Source organism: Triticum urartu, chromosome 4A, assembly GCF_056163025.1.
Source record: "Triticum urartu cultivar PI428250 chromosome 4A, HENAU_Tu73, whole genome shotgun sequence".
Taxonomy (NCBI): domain Eukaryota; kingdom Viridiplantae; phylum Streptophyta; class Magnoliopsida; order Poales; family Poaceae; genus Triticum; species Triticum urartu.
In genome coordinates, this window is record NC_141876.1 from 95312166 (window position 1) to 95329821 (window position 17656).

General features: G+C 45.5%; 3 protein-coding genes across 4 annotated transcripts; 2 read left to right on the top strand and 1 right to left on the bottom strand.

Annotated features, from left to right (window-relative positions):
- On the top strand, window positions 1-881 carry LOC147974941 (uncharacterized). The gene is made up of 2 exons (XM_087520212.1): window positions 1-644; window positions 746-881. The coding sequence occupies exons 1-2, from the start codon at window positions 1-3 to the stop codon at window positions 879-881; spliced, it is 780 nt and encodes a 259-aa protein (XP_087376338.1).
- A 735-nt stretch (window positions 882-1616) lies between these two features.
- LOC125550781 (uncharacterized) lies at window positions 1617-4878 on the top strand. Its single transcript, XM_048713870.2, has 2 exons — window positions 1617-2717; window positions 4348-4878. The coding sequence occupies exons 1-2, from the start codon at window positions 1786-1788 to the stop codon at window positions 4412-4414; spliced, it is 999 nt and encodes a 332-aa protein (XP_048569827.1). The 5' UTR covers window positions 1617-1785; the 3' UTR covers window positions 4415-4878.
- Window positions 4879-5965: 1087 nt separating this feature from the next.
- LOC125550780 (uridine kinase-like protein 3) lies at window positions 5966-16658 on the bottom strand. Of its 2 annotated transcripts, XM_048713869.2 has the most exons (16): window positions 16216-16651; window positions 15441-15623; window positions 15225-15316; window positions 14927-14996; window positions 14712-14827; window positions 14243-14339; window positions 13611-13690; window positions 13206-13400; window positions 13011-13094; window positions 12878-12938; window positions 10112-10172; window positions 9647-9740; window positions 9502-9574; window positions 6965-7047; window positions 6311-6501; window positions 5966-6169 (listed from the first exon to the last, which is right to left on the bottom strand). In XM_048713869.2, the coding sequence occupies exons 2-16, from the start codon at window positions 15601-15603 to the stop codon at window positions 6160-6162; spliced, it is 1470 nt and encodes a 489-aa protein (XP_048569826.1). In that variant the 5' UTR covers window positions 15604-15623; window positions 16216-16651; the 3' UTR covers window positions 5966-6159. The 2 variants fall into 2 exon arrangements, with proteins under 2 accessions (XP_048569826.1, XP_087373988.1); XM_087517862.1 differs by lacking the exon at window positions 5966-6169 and having other exon boundaries at window positions 6307-6501; window positions 16216-16658.
- Window positions 16659-17656: the final 998 nt, after the last annotated feature.

Here is a 17656-nt window from a genome sequence, read left to right on the forward strand (position 1 = left end):
ATGGATTCCGATTTGGAGTACATATACGAACAGTATGTTGAGTCCTCCGGCGGCTCATCAGACGAGGAGTACTCCGATGAGACGGCGATGATGCGGGCGGTCCTTGAAGACGCGGAGCGTGCGGAGGATCATGTTTTCAATTTCAAGGGCTCGATCAAGGGTCATCGAGTGCTCAACTGCAACAGGGTGCGCGGGCATTTGACACTGATGGCCGACTACTTTGCCCCCGATGCACTACTCGCTGACCATTTTCGCCGACGTTTACGGATGAGCAAGACTGTCTTCGATCGTTTGCACCATGGCATCCAATCCTACGATGACTACTTCATAATGAAGAAGGATGCCGTGGAAACGATTGGCTTCTCTAGTTACCAAAAGTGCACGGACGCACTCCGGATGCTTGCATATGGCACGGTCGCTGATTCGTGGGACGAGTACCTACGGATGTCCGAGAGCACATGTGGGGATGCCATGATCAGGTTTGCAACTACCGTGGTTGAGGTGTTCGGACCTCAGTACCTAAGAGAACCAATTGTGGCAGACACCGAGAGACTCCTGGCAATCTCAGAAGCAAGAGGGTGGCCAGGTTTGCTTGGATCTCTTGACTACATGCATTGGAAATGGAAGAATTGCCCGAAGGCTTTGTAAGGGCAATATCAGGGGCATGTTAAGAAGCCCACCATCATTCTTGAAGCAGTTGCATCACACGATTTTTGGATTTGCACGCTTTCTTTGGCATGCTCAGGTCTCACAATGACATCAATGTGCTGCAACGATCGCCGTTGTTTGCGAGGCTGATTGAAGGAAAAGCTCACTATATTGTCAATGGACATGAGTACAACATGGACTACTATTTGGTCGACGGTATCTATCCTTCATGAGCTACCTTTGTGAAAAAGGCTCATTTTGCCCAAAGACAAGAAGCAGCTAGAAAGGATGTTGAGAGGGCATTTGGAGTTTTTTAGGCCCGTTTTGTAGTTGTTCATGGACCTGCAAAACAATGGGATCCGGAGACCTTGTGGGAGGTGATGACATGTTGTGTGATCATGTACAACATGATCATAAAGAATGAGGGTGACAATGCTGCCGCGGCTCTAGAATTTGAGAACATGTATGATCCTATCCAACTTTCGGACCAGAATCCAGCCACATTTGAGGAGTTTATTCAAATGCATCAACATACCGATCAACTCAAGAGCAGCTCAAGGAAAATCTGATTAAGTATCAGTGGACGGTGAAAGGGGGCAACAATATTGGGATGTAAATATTTAAACTTTTTAAATTTTGAACTAGTGTTGCATGTGGCTATTTGAACTTGCGTGCCCTTTGCATGCAACTATTTGATCGTGCGGATTGGAGAAAAAAATTCAAAAAACCGGATGTATGCGGCTACGATTGGATGTCGACCTCTCACATCTATGGCCGTGGACTGATCTCTTGTTCGTGGCCGGATGCGGGTTGTTTTTTGCAGGTTTCGTTGAAGACGCCCTTAGACTTTTTTTTTTTTGAGCCGGATGCCCTTAGACTTGCTTAACCGTATCACCGTGGCAACTGGCAAAGCTGGGCCGTGCAACGGCCGCAACGACCTTTAAAGCCAGTGTCCCGTCGGCATTCACTGCGAGCAGCGGTGCGTGCTGTTGGCGCCGAGCACACCTACGCCGTAATTCACCACCACTTCAACGGAGCCTTTAAAGCCCGCAAAAGGCTCGCCGCGAGCAAGCAAACCCCGTACCCACGTACTCGCCCCTCCATCCCTTTCCACACCGCTCTCTCCACCTCTCTCTCATGGCGAGGCGGTCGGTGCATCGGAGGCAGGAGTTCAGCTTCGCGGGGGACTCGCCGACGCCGTCGCCGTCGCGGGGCGCGCTGCCTCCCCGGCCGCCGGTGGCGGCGACGGCGAACCCGATGGCGCCGCGCGCGGGGGAGGAGGACTTCCGCTGGCTGCAGGCGTCGGGGCAAGGCTCGCCCGAGTCCGGCTCCGGCTCCGGCACGCCGTCGCCGCAGCTCTGGGCGCACCGTGAGCAGGACCACCACCACGACCGGCTCTACCCGGCCTCCGCCGGGAGCTCCCCGTCGCGCGCGCAGGCCATCGCCGGCTACCGCCGCGAGATGCTCGACCTCGTCCGCGGCCTCCCCGAGGCCGCCTACGAGCTCTCTCTCCGCGACATCGTCGAGTCCCGGCCATCCCCGCTGCCTCCTCCTCCACCACCACCACCGCCACCCCCGACCCAACCGTACGCCGTCGCTATGCAAGAACGAGGAGGCGGCGAGCCGAAGAAGGACGTCCCTGCGGCAGCCATAGACAACGACGAGGCCAAGAAACCGAGCGACAGCGGTGGCAAGAAACAGGGGAAGGTAAGAAAGCAGAGGACGATGGGGAGGACGCGAAGCCGGAGCATGGAGCGCAGCGTGAGCCTGGACACCGGCCTGCTCATCAAGCTCTTCCTGCCGCTCTCCGGCGGCCGGAAGAAGAAGGTGTCGCCCAAGCCCGCCGCGGTCGCCCCCGCCAAGGACGGCAGGAAGAAGACCAAGACGAAGAAGAAGAAGAAGCAGGGGAAGAAGGAGGAGGAGGAGGAGTGGTGGAAGAAGAGCGAGTTCAGCCAGGCGGGCAGCAGCAGCGGCAGCAGCAACAGCAGCGCCAGCAGGAACAGTGGAATTGGAATTGGAAATGGAAATGGCGGCAGCGATCCAAAAGCTCCGACCAGGAGTAGGAGCAGGTAAACTTTTTTCTACTTGCTTCCTTAGAACTGATTTTTACTTCTGGATCGGTGATAAAAAAATCTACCAACTTTGTTCTTCATTCATCTTTTGTGCAAAATAATAATAACATTTTTTTAATAAATTACTTGTGTTTATGGTGTAGTTACTTAGTTGTTCTTGTCCAGATATGAATTTACCAGTTTCTATAACATAATTTTGGAAGAAGAACACACACACAAAAAAAATCTTAGTTCAGATTCAGAAATGGTAAAATATTACTATCAGATGTAAGCATGTGTCAGCAAACACGTCAATGTGAAAATTTTACAGTATAGGCTGCTAGTGAAAGGCCAAAATTTAAGTGTGCCTTCCTTCTGGAAGTTCAGTGTGAAGTCATGACACTTGTTTGGGGCAGATCGGTCAACACGGCAAAGATAGGTCGTGGTTTGAAGTCCATCTTGTTTCATCACAGACCCAACTTAGCAGTCAATTCATTGTATCCGGCAGCCTTATTGGGCACAAGGAGCCATGACTTCACATGTTCAATTTTCCAAGTCTTCTCTCTGCTTTCTCATTTGTTACTTCCTTTTAGCAACCGACAGGAGCTGAAATATTTGTAATTTGTTACCAACCCCGGTATATTTCATTTTTAGATTGTACCTAGTACAAGAAAAGGCTATTTGTTTGGTCGTGGGCTGTTGAAATATTTGTACTGTCTAATGAACCGTTCAGATTTGCTTGCTCTTTTTATCGAAAAAGGCTTTCGCCCCACTTTATATTATAAAACAACGGCCCGAGCCAAACATCCAACAAGGTTCAAACACACACACACACACAAAGGTCTAGTACAGACATTATACAAAGGGTTACTGCTGAGGACACAGCTGAACAAGCCTTGAAGGAACACAAAAGGGCGCACACTCGGGGTGATCTAAAAAGGCTTGCTTGCTCTCTTTTGAACTCCGGGCATGACATTACTAAGGGCCAGTTCTTCTGGGCTTATGGGTGGTTGCAGAAATAAGTTGTCACATACCCAACTTATTCTGACAGTCCAACCTTAAATTTTATTCTAGAAGCCTACTCCCTCTGTAAAAAAAAATATAAAAGCGTTTAGATCACTAAAATGATGATCTAAACGCTTTTATATTTCTTTACGGAGGGAGTACTAATTACGTATAAGCTGAGTAGGGGCTGTCGGTCACCCAAAAGAATTGGTCCTAATAAAAAAGTGTGGCTTGTCATATTTACCCATATAATCTAATTGATTGCTGATTTTGCTTCATTGTGTCTGAATTGTGACACACCTTTGTAGGTTCGTTGTATAGGTTTGGTATTAGGCCAAAGTCACATGGGATCCAATCACACCTAATTTATGATCAAACGGATCTCCTGGGCCTTTCTTCCTATTGCCAACTTTGGCTCTTGTTCCTTTTTGAAAAAACACAAGTCCAGCGTCTTCTCACCTGAATCCCAATCATTGCACAAATGCTTTATGCCCTACTAAGCAACGGCTAATTTAATCATCATCTCCCCACTAAGAGATTAGAGCATATATCTAATAACTCAGCTCATGACATGACCTTGATCATACCAAACTACATTATTATTCATTCATGCTCTAACAGACTCCCGTTTGTGCTGGTGCAGAAAGAGAATCGGGTGCTATGGTTTCTTCGGGGCAAACAAGGGCAAAAATGGGGTCATCCAGGAATAAAACTAGGCAATTGCCAAGACCACGCGATCAGCTAATATGAACACCGGCATGGCGATCCTAACGACAATCGCTGCACACCTGCTCATGCATGCACAGAAATGGAGCTCATGGAATGGAAGCAAAAGGACTCGACGTGCATGCCTATAAACTGGTGCAAGATCATGATGTGACCACTGCCCGTGCACAGGACAGGTGGATACATCTTGCCCATGGAGAGGGCAGATGAGATCCAACAATGGTAGCACTGAAGTCTTGACTTTGTCACATGTGTTGTGCTTCTTTCTCTTTATTTTGGAGGAATATATGTTGTATTCTCTCAGACAGTCACATCTCTAGCTTGTACTATCCCTTGTTTGTACATGTTTTTATAGTCCTTTTTTTGTTTTTTGTCTGTAGTAGTCAAACAGAAACAAACGATTCACAGATAAGTGTGGAGGATGATGATGCTCCATGGCACTTGTTTAGTTTTCTTCTCCTTTCGTGGGCCTGCCTCTCTTGACATATGACTTACCAAATGGCCAAAAGATCAATGCCAAGATCCCATCAGATATCCACTGGTTAAAATACGAACGCCTTTTGTTGGACTTATGATTTGTTCAAATGAAACGGAGAGCGGAAAGAGGAGATTGGTCTCTTTTTTATTAAACAGGGTGGATGGAGAGATTAGTTATTGATCTAGTGCGTGGACCCAAGCAGAATCTAGCCGTTTAGGATTGTAATCATAGCTCAGATGATAAGGAACTTTTAAGTTGTTATTTCCATTTACCTGCCTTTTGAGTTAAGAAACATTACTGGTTTATGGTTGCGCTGGGAGTGCAGTAGCAAATACACGAGCATCATGAACCAAAAATTTACCATACACGGAATATAGCAAATCTATATCTTCAGTTGCAAATATCCTCAAGTAACATGGTAAAGTATATCACATGAGCAATCTTTCAAAAACTATCACCAAATTTTCTACTCTTAAGGAGAAACTTTTTTCGAAGAACTCGACGTAATGTGCCTTATGGCTAATATTTTGCTAAAATAGCTTTCAAGATGGTAAGCATGCCTGAGTTCAGTCATGATAGAAGCAAAAGCAAAAGTTGCGAACCAACCTATGGTTGGATAGTTAGAGGGACAGTGATATCCCAACCCATCAGAGTTCAAATTCTGGTGCTCGCATTATTCTCAGATTTATTTCAAAAATTTCGGCAATGCGCTTTCAATGAGGGAAGACGTTCCCATCAACGACAAGGCGCATACAATGACTTTGTAAATCTCATGATATGCCGGTGCGATGACTTCATAAATCTTAAGATGATATGCCGGCTCAATCTCTCGAAGATGCTCATAGAGGTAAGATGTGCATGTGTGCATTGATAGGCGAGAGTGTATGCGCATATTTATGAGCGCTTGCGTCTGTACTGTGTTCAGAAAAAGAAGCAGAAGCAAAAGTTAAGAGTCGCCGTATTTCATAACAAAATCATGGGGAAGAGGTGAAAAACATTACAAGCTAGTATATCAAACAGAATAATCTGTGAACAGAGCCTGGAGAAGAGATTGGTATTGGGTGCATGAAAAATATGATATTGTGCCATTTATGTCAAGTGAATGTCCGTTTGGAACGTTCTCATGATATACAGTTTCCGCTAGTGAACATAACAGTACTGACATCCGAGAGTTTAGGAATATAAAAATAAAATTTCTCAAAAAGAATTTGAATAATGCCATAGGCAGGAGGTGGCATGTGTGGGCAATTCTCACAAAAGCCTGCACAGTTTCAAGAGGGAAATGGTTAACTCTTAGCATGACAGGTGATGAGATATGCACAGACGCACCGGTAAAGTGATAAAAGCTTGGATCTGATAAATGACCTAAAACAGTCGACAGCAAAAGAAACATCAAACTCACCCTACACGGTTTTTGTCATCTGCGAAGAAGGGCGTTGATGACTGATAATCATCTGTTCCAAAGTATCTATCCCCAAACTCACCCATCCCAGGGATGACACGGAAATCATCATTCAGACCAAGCTCGATCTCTGATGTCACAATCTTGACCCTTGGGAATCTCTTGCTGACTACATGCACCCCTTGGGGAGCCTGGGATAACAGCAAACAGTTTCAGTGGTGAGTTATCTGCTCTTCACCTACTAATGTACTAACTGCAAATGTAATGCGCAAGTCAACAACGCTATCATGTCGACAATGAGAAATTTAACCAGACTGCACTTGATGACATGATATGTCTCTGAAAATAACATATTTCTTCTCCAGAGTCGGCTTTAGTACATTGAAACCATAACCAGCAGTCAATACAAAGTGAAAAGAGCCAAAGGCCAGCAACAGAAGTGAGAACCACCCACTAAACCAGTTTCTAGCCATCATCGTTGTTCTGCTCAATAGTCCGCAGAGCCAATATAAAAGGTTGGCAATTGCACTAGAGATAGTCATTAACTAGCACCTGTAGAGACCTAATTGCTTGTGCAATGTATAAAAGAATTCAAGATGTCTGATATACTCAAATAAAGGAAAAGAAAGATACTCCAGACTTCAGAAGACATACTGATATAAGATTGAGGAATATAATATTTGCTTCTTGTACACGCTTCTCCAAGAGAAGAGAGATAGCTTGAACAGCTGAATTTCCTGGCAATGATCAAAAGGGAAAAGATGATTAGATGGGATTAACATCCAGTAGTTGAGCACGTGTGCTTAATTGACCAATCTCCTTCCCTCAGTGACACAACTGAAACAAAAGATAGGAGGACTCGGAGTTACGGGGAATCAATTGATGCATGCTACTTACTAGAAATACAGAAAACTTATATTTTTCAAAAATACTTTCAGCCAATCAAAATAGTACATGAATTTATTCTTATAGGAGGAAGAGGTAATTCAAGTTGGAGGAGAGAGGGTGAGCGATCAACTTCACAAATCTTGGAGTGCTATCTTTAGCCAATCAGGCCATTAATTCTTGACTTAAAAATTATGCTTTCACTTCAAGCATGTGCTCGTGCATAAATATGTAAAGTGTACACTCTCAACTCTCAAGACAGGGTCAACAAGGTATATATTGACTCTCAAGACAGGGTCAACAAGGTATATATTGACTCTCAAGACAAAGTACACACTGAGAACAGCACCAGAGAACAACAACAACAACAACAACAACAACAACAACAACAACAACAACAACAACAACAACAACAACAACAACAACAACAACAAAGCCTTTAGAGCATCTCCAATAGATGGTCCAAATGTAAAAATAACTAACTTTTGGACCGTCTGGGGCAAAAAACGCTGCTCCAACAGACGGTCCATATGCAAAAAAAAATTGGACCGCAGCCTCCTCGTGATGTAAAATGCAACACCTCGCGATGCAAATATACATCACGAGATGCATCTGGTCCAAAACCAGCCGCCGCCCGCGAACACCCAACCGCCACTTCATTTCCGTTCCCGCCCGTCCGCCGCCCCGCCGCACGCCGCCCACATCAGATCCGGCGCCGCCCCGCCCCCCGCCGTTGTTTCCACGCCGCCCCGCCCGCCGCTGTTTCCACGCTGCCCCGCAACCCGCCAACCGCCGCCCCGCAGCTCCGCCACCGCCGCCCCCCAACTACGCCCCGCACGCCGCCGCCGCCCCGCAGATCCGCCCTGCTCCGTCCGCCACCGCCGCCCCGCATTACCGCCCCGCCCGGCTCCGTCCGCCACCGCCCCGGCCGCACGCCGCTCCCGATGGCGCCGAAGAAGACGCCGAAGGGCAAGTCGGGCTTCTTCGGTGTGAGGCAGAAGCCCTCCGGCAACTAGGGTGTGGAGTTCACCGACGCCGGAAGGCGTTGGTGGATCGGCACGTACCCCTCCGCCCACGAGGCCGCGCGTGCCTACGACGTGGCGGTGTGGCGTGCCGAGAGGCCTCGGTCGCACCTCAACTTTCCAGAGATCAAGAGTCAGGCGGAAGCGGAGATGCTTGTGCCGCAGGGCATCAACATGAAGGAGATCACGACGAAGAAGAAGAAGACGAAGAAGCCGGCGGTTGTCGTCAGTGCTGGCGAGACCGATGAGGAGACGATGGCGAGGTTTGCTCGGGAGCATCCGAAGTACGTCCAGGCCGAGATGGAGTACTACTGGAAGCGTGAGGCGGAGCAGAAGAAGAAGGGGCCGAAGGAGGATGAGGCCGGTCCCTCGACGGTGATCCCCATCGAGTCCTCTTCCGAGGAGGACTGGGCAGACTTCTTGGAGGAGGAGGAGGAGGAGGGGTGCGACGACCCGACGAAGGAGGAGTTCTGGGAGCAGTTCCGTAGCTCCGATGAGTAGTTTATCTAGTAGTTCTCGGAGTAGTTTATCTAGTAGTTGAAGTTGATGTATGAAACTATGTTGAAGTTGATGTATGAAACTATGTTGAATTTGATGTTTGAACTATGTTGAATGGACTAGTAGTATGTCGTTTTACATCTTCATTTTGGACCATCTATTGGAGTTGCTCTTTTGGACCATCAATTTGGACCATCTATTGGAGTTGAGCTTTTTTCGGAGCCCCAAAACGCACTTTTTGACGGTCCAAATTTTACATCTCCGGTTTTGGACCGCCAAAATTTGGACCATCTATTGGAGATGCTCTAGTCCCAAACAAGGTGGGGTAGGCTAGAGGTGAAACCCATAAGATCTCGTGACCAACTCATGGTTCTGGTACATGGATAGCAAGCTTCCACGCAACCATTGTTTGTTACTTCATCCACGTGAGAAGATAAACGAAATAACATGAAAAATAATACTTCATTCACGTGAAATGACATGAAAAATATGTGTTATTTATCTATCACGTGAAATCATCATGTGAAATAAAATAACATGAAATAACATCTTGTTTGTTACTTCATTCACGTGATGGAGTACTACGTATTTACTACTCCTGTGGAGTAACAAACACAAGTTTCCTACTCAAAGTGCTTTACAAAAACAAGATGAGTGCTAACACTTCAACAGGAAGGGTACCGAGAGAGAGAGAGAGAGAGAGAGAAAGAATTTATAGTTTCATAATTCATTCACGTGAAAAAATGTGTGCTGCAGTAGACAAATATGTATGAAATATCAACAAACCTGTTCCCAATATGGGGTCCAGCAACAGAACATGCCTTTTTGCGATATCTTTGGGTAAATTGTGATAGATGAGCTGTGAGGACAGTTATAAAACTTAGTAACTTGACACGCCTAGCATATAATGCAAAAGTGGATTAAACCAAACCTGTTTCCCATCATCTCCTTCCCTGTGAATAAGAATCTTCCCAATCTTTATACCTTTACAGCATGCCCGCAGAGCATTCTCCATACTTTCGCCACTGGAACACAATTTGTGACGAATCACTAACACAATGATGTTTCATTCAAAGTTGTATCACATGTTTTGTTCATAGATGCCTTATAATAATGGACTGAAATACAGACCATAAGTGGTTTAATAAAGCATGTTTAATTGATAATTCACCTATGAATGAAGGCTCAAACCCATATAGCAAAGCTAAAGGAGACTGAAAACTGAGTTCCCAGCATAATAGTCTGGAGCATTCATAAACTACAATTGCATTGTTTTGCACAGACTGTCCCAGGTATACGTATTAAGGAACTTTTGTCTCTGTGTGAGTGCCAAAGTTGTTCGGTCATTTTGAGCCTCAACAAAGCAATGGTTAAAATATTTTGGAAGAGTTGGTACCTCCTAATCACTGATATCCCACATAAACTTTTTGAGAAATCCACACCAGTGTAAACAGATCCTGCATGCATAAGAAAGTGCATAAGGACAAACATATGAACTACTAACAGGAGAGAATACACATGCAAGTAACTCCAGCAGACAGTATTATTAGAAGAAAAAGGAATTATGGAGATGGATAAACTATTGTCCCTGTACGAGCTAGTAGTATGCATGTTTGTAACAACTAGCAACCATACCGTTGTTCTCCCATAAATGCCAAAACCATGGAACTGCGTGTAAGCAATCATTTGCTAAACAGGGATGATAAATCGCCGGCTAAGTATTTAAGTCATTTCAGATTAAGATAAGATATCAAGACTTGCCACATTTCAGCAATCTAGTTGGTTGATATCTAGGATAAGTATTACATGAGCTGAGAGATGCGAGCAATGTGGTTACTTTGAAGTCAAATATTTCTACAAGAAACTGAGAGGCATCGCCCATCAGGGGGGTTAGAGGATTTGGTCAGCCTGGATCCCTGTTACAACTAAGATATCCTTGTAGCCAATAAGCAATGGTGCACCTTCTGCGCAGAGAATGGAAAATGACGAATCTTATGTGGTACTAAATTCCCAATGAGGTGCATTTTAAAAGGCAGCTTCAAAGAAGCAATTGCAAGGCACAGGATTAAATCAGGAGATGGCCCAGAAGGAGCTCCTCCAATATGACCAGGAGATGGCCCGGAGCTTCTTCAGCCATGGTTATACTAGATTGATATCCTAGCATTTCTGTAGAGCTGAAGTTGTTTTTTGTCGGTATTAGAGCATCTCCAATAGACGGTCCAAATGTAAAAATACCTAACTTTTGGACCGTCTGGGGCAAAAAACGCTGCTCCAACAGACGGTCCATATGTAAAAAAAATTGGACCGCGGCCTCCTCGTGATGTAAAATACAACACCTCGCGGTGCAAATTTACATCACGAGGTGCATCTGGTCCAAAACCAGCCGCCGCCCGCGAACGCCCAACCGCCAGTTCCTTTCCTTTCCCGCCCGCCCGCGCCCGTCCGCCCGCCACAACCCGCCCGGCCGCCTTCTCCACCGCCGCCGCAGCCGGTGGGCTGACCCACGTGGCCGCCGCCGCTGCCATCTCGCCCGCAACCGCTGCCATGCCGCCGCCCCCCGCCCGCCACCGCGCCGGCGGCGAAGCCGGCGAAGGGACGAGGCGGCGGAAAACGGCCGGCCAACCGCAGCCGCAACCCGACCGATAGTTTTACGCGGACGGTGAAGGTCTCCAAGGCGGCCGCGGCGGCTCGGGGCGACGACTCGCAACCGGTGCGGCCGGCGGCCTCCTCCAGCAGCCACACATCCATTCCTCAACCTCCCCCGCCGCCACCGCCGGCCGTGGAGGAAGATGTGGCCACGCCGACGGCCACCGCCTCCAACATGTTCGACGAAATGTCGCAAAGGTATAAATTTTCCGGTTGTGCTCTCGTTTGTTGTTTCAAATTGTATGTGTTCTTGATTGTTTGTGCGTCCAATTGTAATCTTGATGATGAAGCTTTCATGCACGCGACAAATGTGGCAAATGATGATTACATGTATGCGTCACAAGAATATGAAACCCAATATGATGATGACAATCTTGATGTGGATGATGAGGGCTTTGTTGTCAAGGGAAGAAGTGGAAATTATACCACCGCGGAGGATGTGTTGATATGCACCACTTGGAAGAAAATCTCTCAAGATGCAAGCGTTGGAAGCGACCAAATGGTGAACACCTATTGGCAACGCATCAAGGAGTACTTCGATGAGCGCAACACAAGTGGTCACTTCCGTTTGAGCGACTCTCTACGCGAACGTTGGTCCACCATCAACGCCGAATGCCAAAAGTGGGCCGGTTGCTTGTCAAACGTTGCTCGCATGAACCCAAGTGGTTGTGATGATCGTACCACGGTTCACAACGCGGTGGTGTTGATGACCCGCATGAGTAATATTCATGTGCATTTCAATTTCTAGGGCAAAAAACTTTGATTGAGACGATGCTCTTTTGGTAGAGGGATTTGATACTATGATGGTGATGCACTTTTGATTGAAACTATGATGATGATGCACTTTATTTTCAAATTTTTGATGCTATTTCAAGGCAAAACCGCGGCTGAACAGTGGCTGGCAGCAGCCGTGCGGCCGTTTTCAGATTTTTACATCTTTGGTTTGGACCATCTATTGGAGTTGCTCTTTTGGAGCATCAATTTGGACCATCTGTTGGAGTTGAGCGTTTTTCGGAGCTCCAAAATGCACTTTTTGGCGGTCCAAATTTTACATCTCCGGTTTTGGACCGCCAAAATTTGGACCATCTATTGGAGATGCTCTTAGGTGTTTTTCCATTGCTCAAAGATAAATGGATAAACAAATCATGAGTAGTTCCAAAAACTCTCAACTAACTAAATGCTTGACACGAATTTTAGCTACGTGGCGAAAACATATACTCACTGCATAATAAAAACAAACAAGAAATGCACTTAAGAAAATGATCACAATGGAAGTTAATAGATGAAATTAATGACTGCAAGCAAGTACAGGATACTCCAAATAATGCGTACTTGAATTAGATGGAAAACTATTATGACAGAACTTATCCAATGATGTATTTCTAGAAATTCAGTACGTATGCAAACTTCAGTACGTATGCAAACTTGCAGTGAGTAAATCCAAAATGCATTTGAAGAGGCAACTTGCATACACTACAAAAGTACATGGGAAAGACCACCATGCTATACTACTTACCAGTTGGAGTAATGACCTGCTTTTCCCTGAAAGGAAGATGACCAAGGCCATGCTCGACAACCTATTTTACACAGTGAAATTCAAGACACGACTCATACAGAAGAAAAATGTTCACATGCTTGTACATACTAACCAATCGAATTAACCGATCAGCATAAAATATGAAATCGTGTGTCGTAGTGGCAGCATCTCGTATTATTGTGTGCATGCCTCGTATCTGAAGGAAAGAAGCATTAAGATCCAAATAGTTATGCACCATACAAAATAGAGACTTGCAATACACATGCAGTTTATTATGGAGACATCAAAAGGTAAGCACATTAGATACCTGGTAAGTAGTCTGAATAACATATAAATTTGGGTGTATTTTACATAGATCATTTTGACCAAGTTTAGTGCGAATATGCTGAACGATTAGGTCAATTGCCACACTGTTATCTGCGCCTCGTGGGATGATAATATCAGCATACTTCTTTGTGGGGAGAATGAAGTCTTCAAAAGCTGTCTTTACAAACTTCGAGTACTGCCAAAAAAAAGTTGCATGAAATTCCAAAAATGAAATAAATGTACAGAACATGTGTAGTTAGCATAGACACTTTTGTGACACCTTAATTCAAGTAAACTTGTAAACTTACAAGAAAATTTGTTGTAATTAGTGTGCTGAATGTTGCTAAACACAATACCAGTAACATATTATAGACAAGGAAAATGGTGATATCTGAGGCTAAGCAACCTGATCTAACACAGCTATAATATCTCTACCCTTCTCAATGGTATCACGACGGATCCTCCTTGTTAATCGCACATCAGCATCTGAAAGAAAAATGCAAAAACAATACATGATAAACTAACAGGATGGAATGGATAGGGTTACAAAGAAACTGTTTGCGTAAAAAAAAGCTCTACTGATAGAGAATTCAAAGTAGGTGACTGAACTAAATGCTGGACAACAAATCTCTCGAATTTATCATTTACTGCAACGAAGTGCTAGCCTTGATTATGCACATTGCTGCAGTTTGTGCAGCATGCCCTTGGAGATATTTATGGTGTTAATAACGACTGCTTCTTATTAAATATGCCAACTACTGCAAAACCTTAAGTACGTTGTATATGAAAATAAACAAGAAATTACTCAAAATTTATTGTAAATTGATAAGAAATTAATGATAATTTATACTAAATTTCCAAATTGAATGGACCAGGAGAGGAACACATGTGTGCCATTAAATATTATGAAATATTGACATTCCACATGAAAAACATGAATGTGAAACTAAATGTCCTGGCCATGAGCCACAGTTGGATGTTGCAAGGCATAAAAGAGACTGATAGAGCAAGATCAGCTTAGGATGCAAATATCAGTACCTGTATCAACGAAGATCTTCATGTTCATTAGATCCCGGACACGTGAATCATGGAAAAGTAGAATTCCTTCCAAAATTATTACATCTGAAGGATTAACCTGACAACAGTCACAAAAGTAGGGATGCTCTCATAAATAAAGTGGTACAGTCGTACAGATATGAATAAGTGGCGTACGATATTTATAAGCACTCAGCAATAAATTAACTTCTTGGAGAGAACATTTCAAGATGAACTCTATGTTATGAAATAAGGTGCTTGCACAGAGTGTGTGAGCTAACACTTACGGCACTACATATTTTACATAATAGTTTTGGGAGGAAATTATTCTGGAGAGACTACAAAATTTCAGTACGATCTGCAAATATTGATTACAAACCTAATTTCATAGTCCGAAGTCTCATAAAGCACAGGACTGGGAGAGCCTCATCCTACCAGGTGAGTATGAATAGCACCATATGTATAAAATTACCTTTCTTGCACATGAGATGCTCTTATGTGTTTTGAAGTCGTAGCTTGGAATGTCAACAGCTTTACCATGTTTCAATTTTTCCATACAAGAGAGTAGTAAATCCGTATCAAATGCATCTGAAATTAGGAAAGGAGCAGCAGCAGTAACAAAGTCAGAGCACATCTCCTGTGAATGGCACAAAAAGACATTACGTTCTCATGAAACATGTGTTATACCTGGATGATCAAAGTTATAATCATGAACATGGACCAGTTCCTCATCAGACAGTCCGTAATAAAATGACTCCTGCAACATTTGAGATCAACATTCTTATTGCTTGCAAGATTGTACACAGCGTATGGTGACAATAAAATATCTAGCAAGGGGAAGTGGATAAATAAAAAACTGAATGCATAATTGAGGACACTACACATTTATAAACCAAAAAAAATGAACTATTAGTGACTTTGTTATAAGAAAAAATGGATAGTCGTAATATCACAAGAAGCGCAGTCAGAGCTGTAATACACAAACCTGAGTAACAACAACTACACGCTGATCGCATAGCTGATCGATGATCATTTTGCAAACAGTACTTTTACCTGAAGATGCACCTCCAGCAACACCTTCAACACAAACAAAATTATGGTGAGGCGCATTTGGGGGTAGAAAGGTTGTACTATGTAAGCAACTACAGTTTACTGAATTTCCGCCAGCAAATAGAGAGAGCAGAACCCATAGACCACTAACCAATAACAAATGGTGCCTGGTGTCCATTCTCCAGGCCTGACGTCGTCGGTAGTTCCTCCGCCGACATGGAACCTTTCAGGTCCAGCTCGTGCAAACGGAGTGCTGGATGATGGACGCCAACCGCGGCAGCATTAAGCACTTCGCTTGTCGAGTACGATCCCATAGTGTTACTGTTCAACAAACCTACAGTCACCGGGATGTCAAACATGGAGGTCATCCAAATTTGCAGAAGGTGACAACTAGAAACAGCAAACAGACATGTGCTCACAAATCATAAGAAATGGAGGCTTCACACTATAATGGACTTTTTTAACCAGGGACGAATGTTTTGCTAAACTCTCAAGAGTTTCAACCGATCTATTACCACAAGAAACGCCAGCCTGCTATCCGACAGTTACCCGGTGTTACGAACAATTCAGCCAGCTTATTCACACAATCATATGAACAGGAACTAACTGATTCGTAGCAAGATAGGCACAAAGATCAAACGCAATTTTCCAGATTAAAAAATAATTCAAACGCCGATGCGCCCACACCTACCGCCGAGGGCACATACCGCAATGACAGATCTGCCAACGATTAATTAGATCACTGGGGCGCCATGAACGGACGGATTAGATTATTAGGGGACCACGCCAGCGCACAAATCCGCAAAGAAATGAACGAGGGACGGGAACGGTTGGGCTCTACTGCACGCGGCGACGGGAACGAAAAGATCCCGGAGATCGAGGCGAACTCGTGGAACAACCCCTGGAAGCAATCCAGAGCTACTTACCCAGAGGAGAACAAACCCAATGCGAGCCCGGGCAGACGGATCTCCGCGCCGCGTCAGTGCGGCGCCAGTCGAGTGAGGGCGGGGGCGGGGGCGCGGCGCCGCTCGACGAGGGAAGGCTCCGCCGGTGGAGGGAGGCCTGGCTCGCCGGGTCGGGGTCGCGCCGCCGCCGGCGGGAATCGGGGAGCCCGGAAAGAACAGGCGTCTTCGCGGCGGGATTTGGTGGGGAGATCGGAGAGGAGGAGGAGGGGTATTTGGCTGGCGCAGGGACAAGAACAGTGGTGACGAGGGGAACTTAGATTCTGCTGCGCGTTTTTAATAACCTATCGAGAAGAGATTCCATGTTATACGTGAGATATTTTCACGGGAAAATACGGAGTATGTTCGGTGGAAAACAAATTCGGGAAAATGAGCCCCTGAATGAGATGTGTGCTGGATCTAGACGATCGTCCGTTTGTTCCTTTTCGTGATCTCACCGCAGCCGTCAGGCCGTCTTCCTTCGTCGCCGTCTTCCGACGACCTTGGTTGTTGGTGATGAAAGAGGTCGTCGGATTTCACGCGTGTTGATTTTTTTTAAGTTTTTTTAGTCTGTTCAACTAACAATGGTGTGGTGGTGACGGCATCTTCATGGTGGATTTGTGCCCACGGTTTTCGTCGTTGCGAAGGTGTTTGCACCAGCGCTGGCGTGGGGCTTGGGAGGTAGCCCGGTGTAACATTCCAATTTTCAATTTGGATGTTATACATAGGTCATCATATGCATATCATATTTTACTTGCATTTTTTGTTGTAATCCTAGAAATATTAAACAACTCAAGGACCTAAGGAGAGAGTTGGGGATTTCATAAATTTTCATATTTGAATTGTTCTCAAATGAAAAAAAATGATTATTTTGATTTTAATATTTTTCTCTTCAATTATTTTCAATATTTAAATTAAAAGAAAGAAGATAATATGACTTCTTCAAAAAGAGAGGCAATTTTTTAAAAATTGCATTTTTAGGCCAGAAAAATGTTCACTTTGTTCTAAATAATAGGTTTAGATGGTGAAAATTGTTTTTGGCATTTTTTTTCTTTGGGCGAAATTATTTTTTAAAAATAATTCTTTCCTGCCCGACTGGGCCGAAGCCCAGCCGAGCAGGCCGGCCCGCCTGACGCAGCCGCCTCCCTCCTACGCGAGGAGTCCGCGTCGCCGCCGCCGTTCGAATCCGGCCGGGGCACGCCTCGCGAGGCCGGCCCCGACCCGGCGCCCCCTTCCCCAAGCAGCCCCCCTCCTATAAGTACCCGCCGCCGCCGCCCCCTCCCATCACCCCACCAGCCGCTGACGCCTCCGCCTCCCGAGCCGCACCGTGCCCCGCCATTTGCCGCGCCGCTGCCTGCTACCCGTCGTTGCCGCAAGCCGCCGCGTCGCCACTTGCCGTCTTGTCGGAGCCCCGCCTCGCCCACGC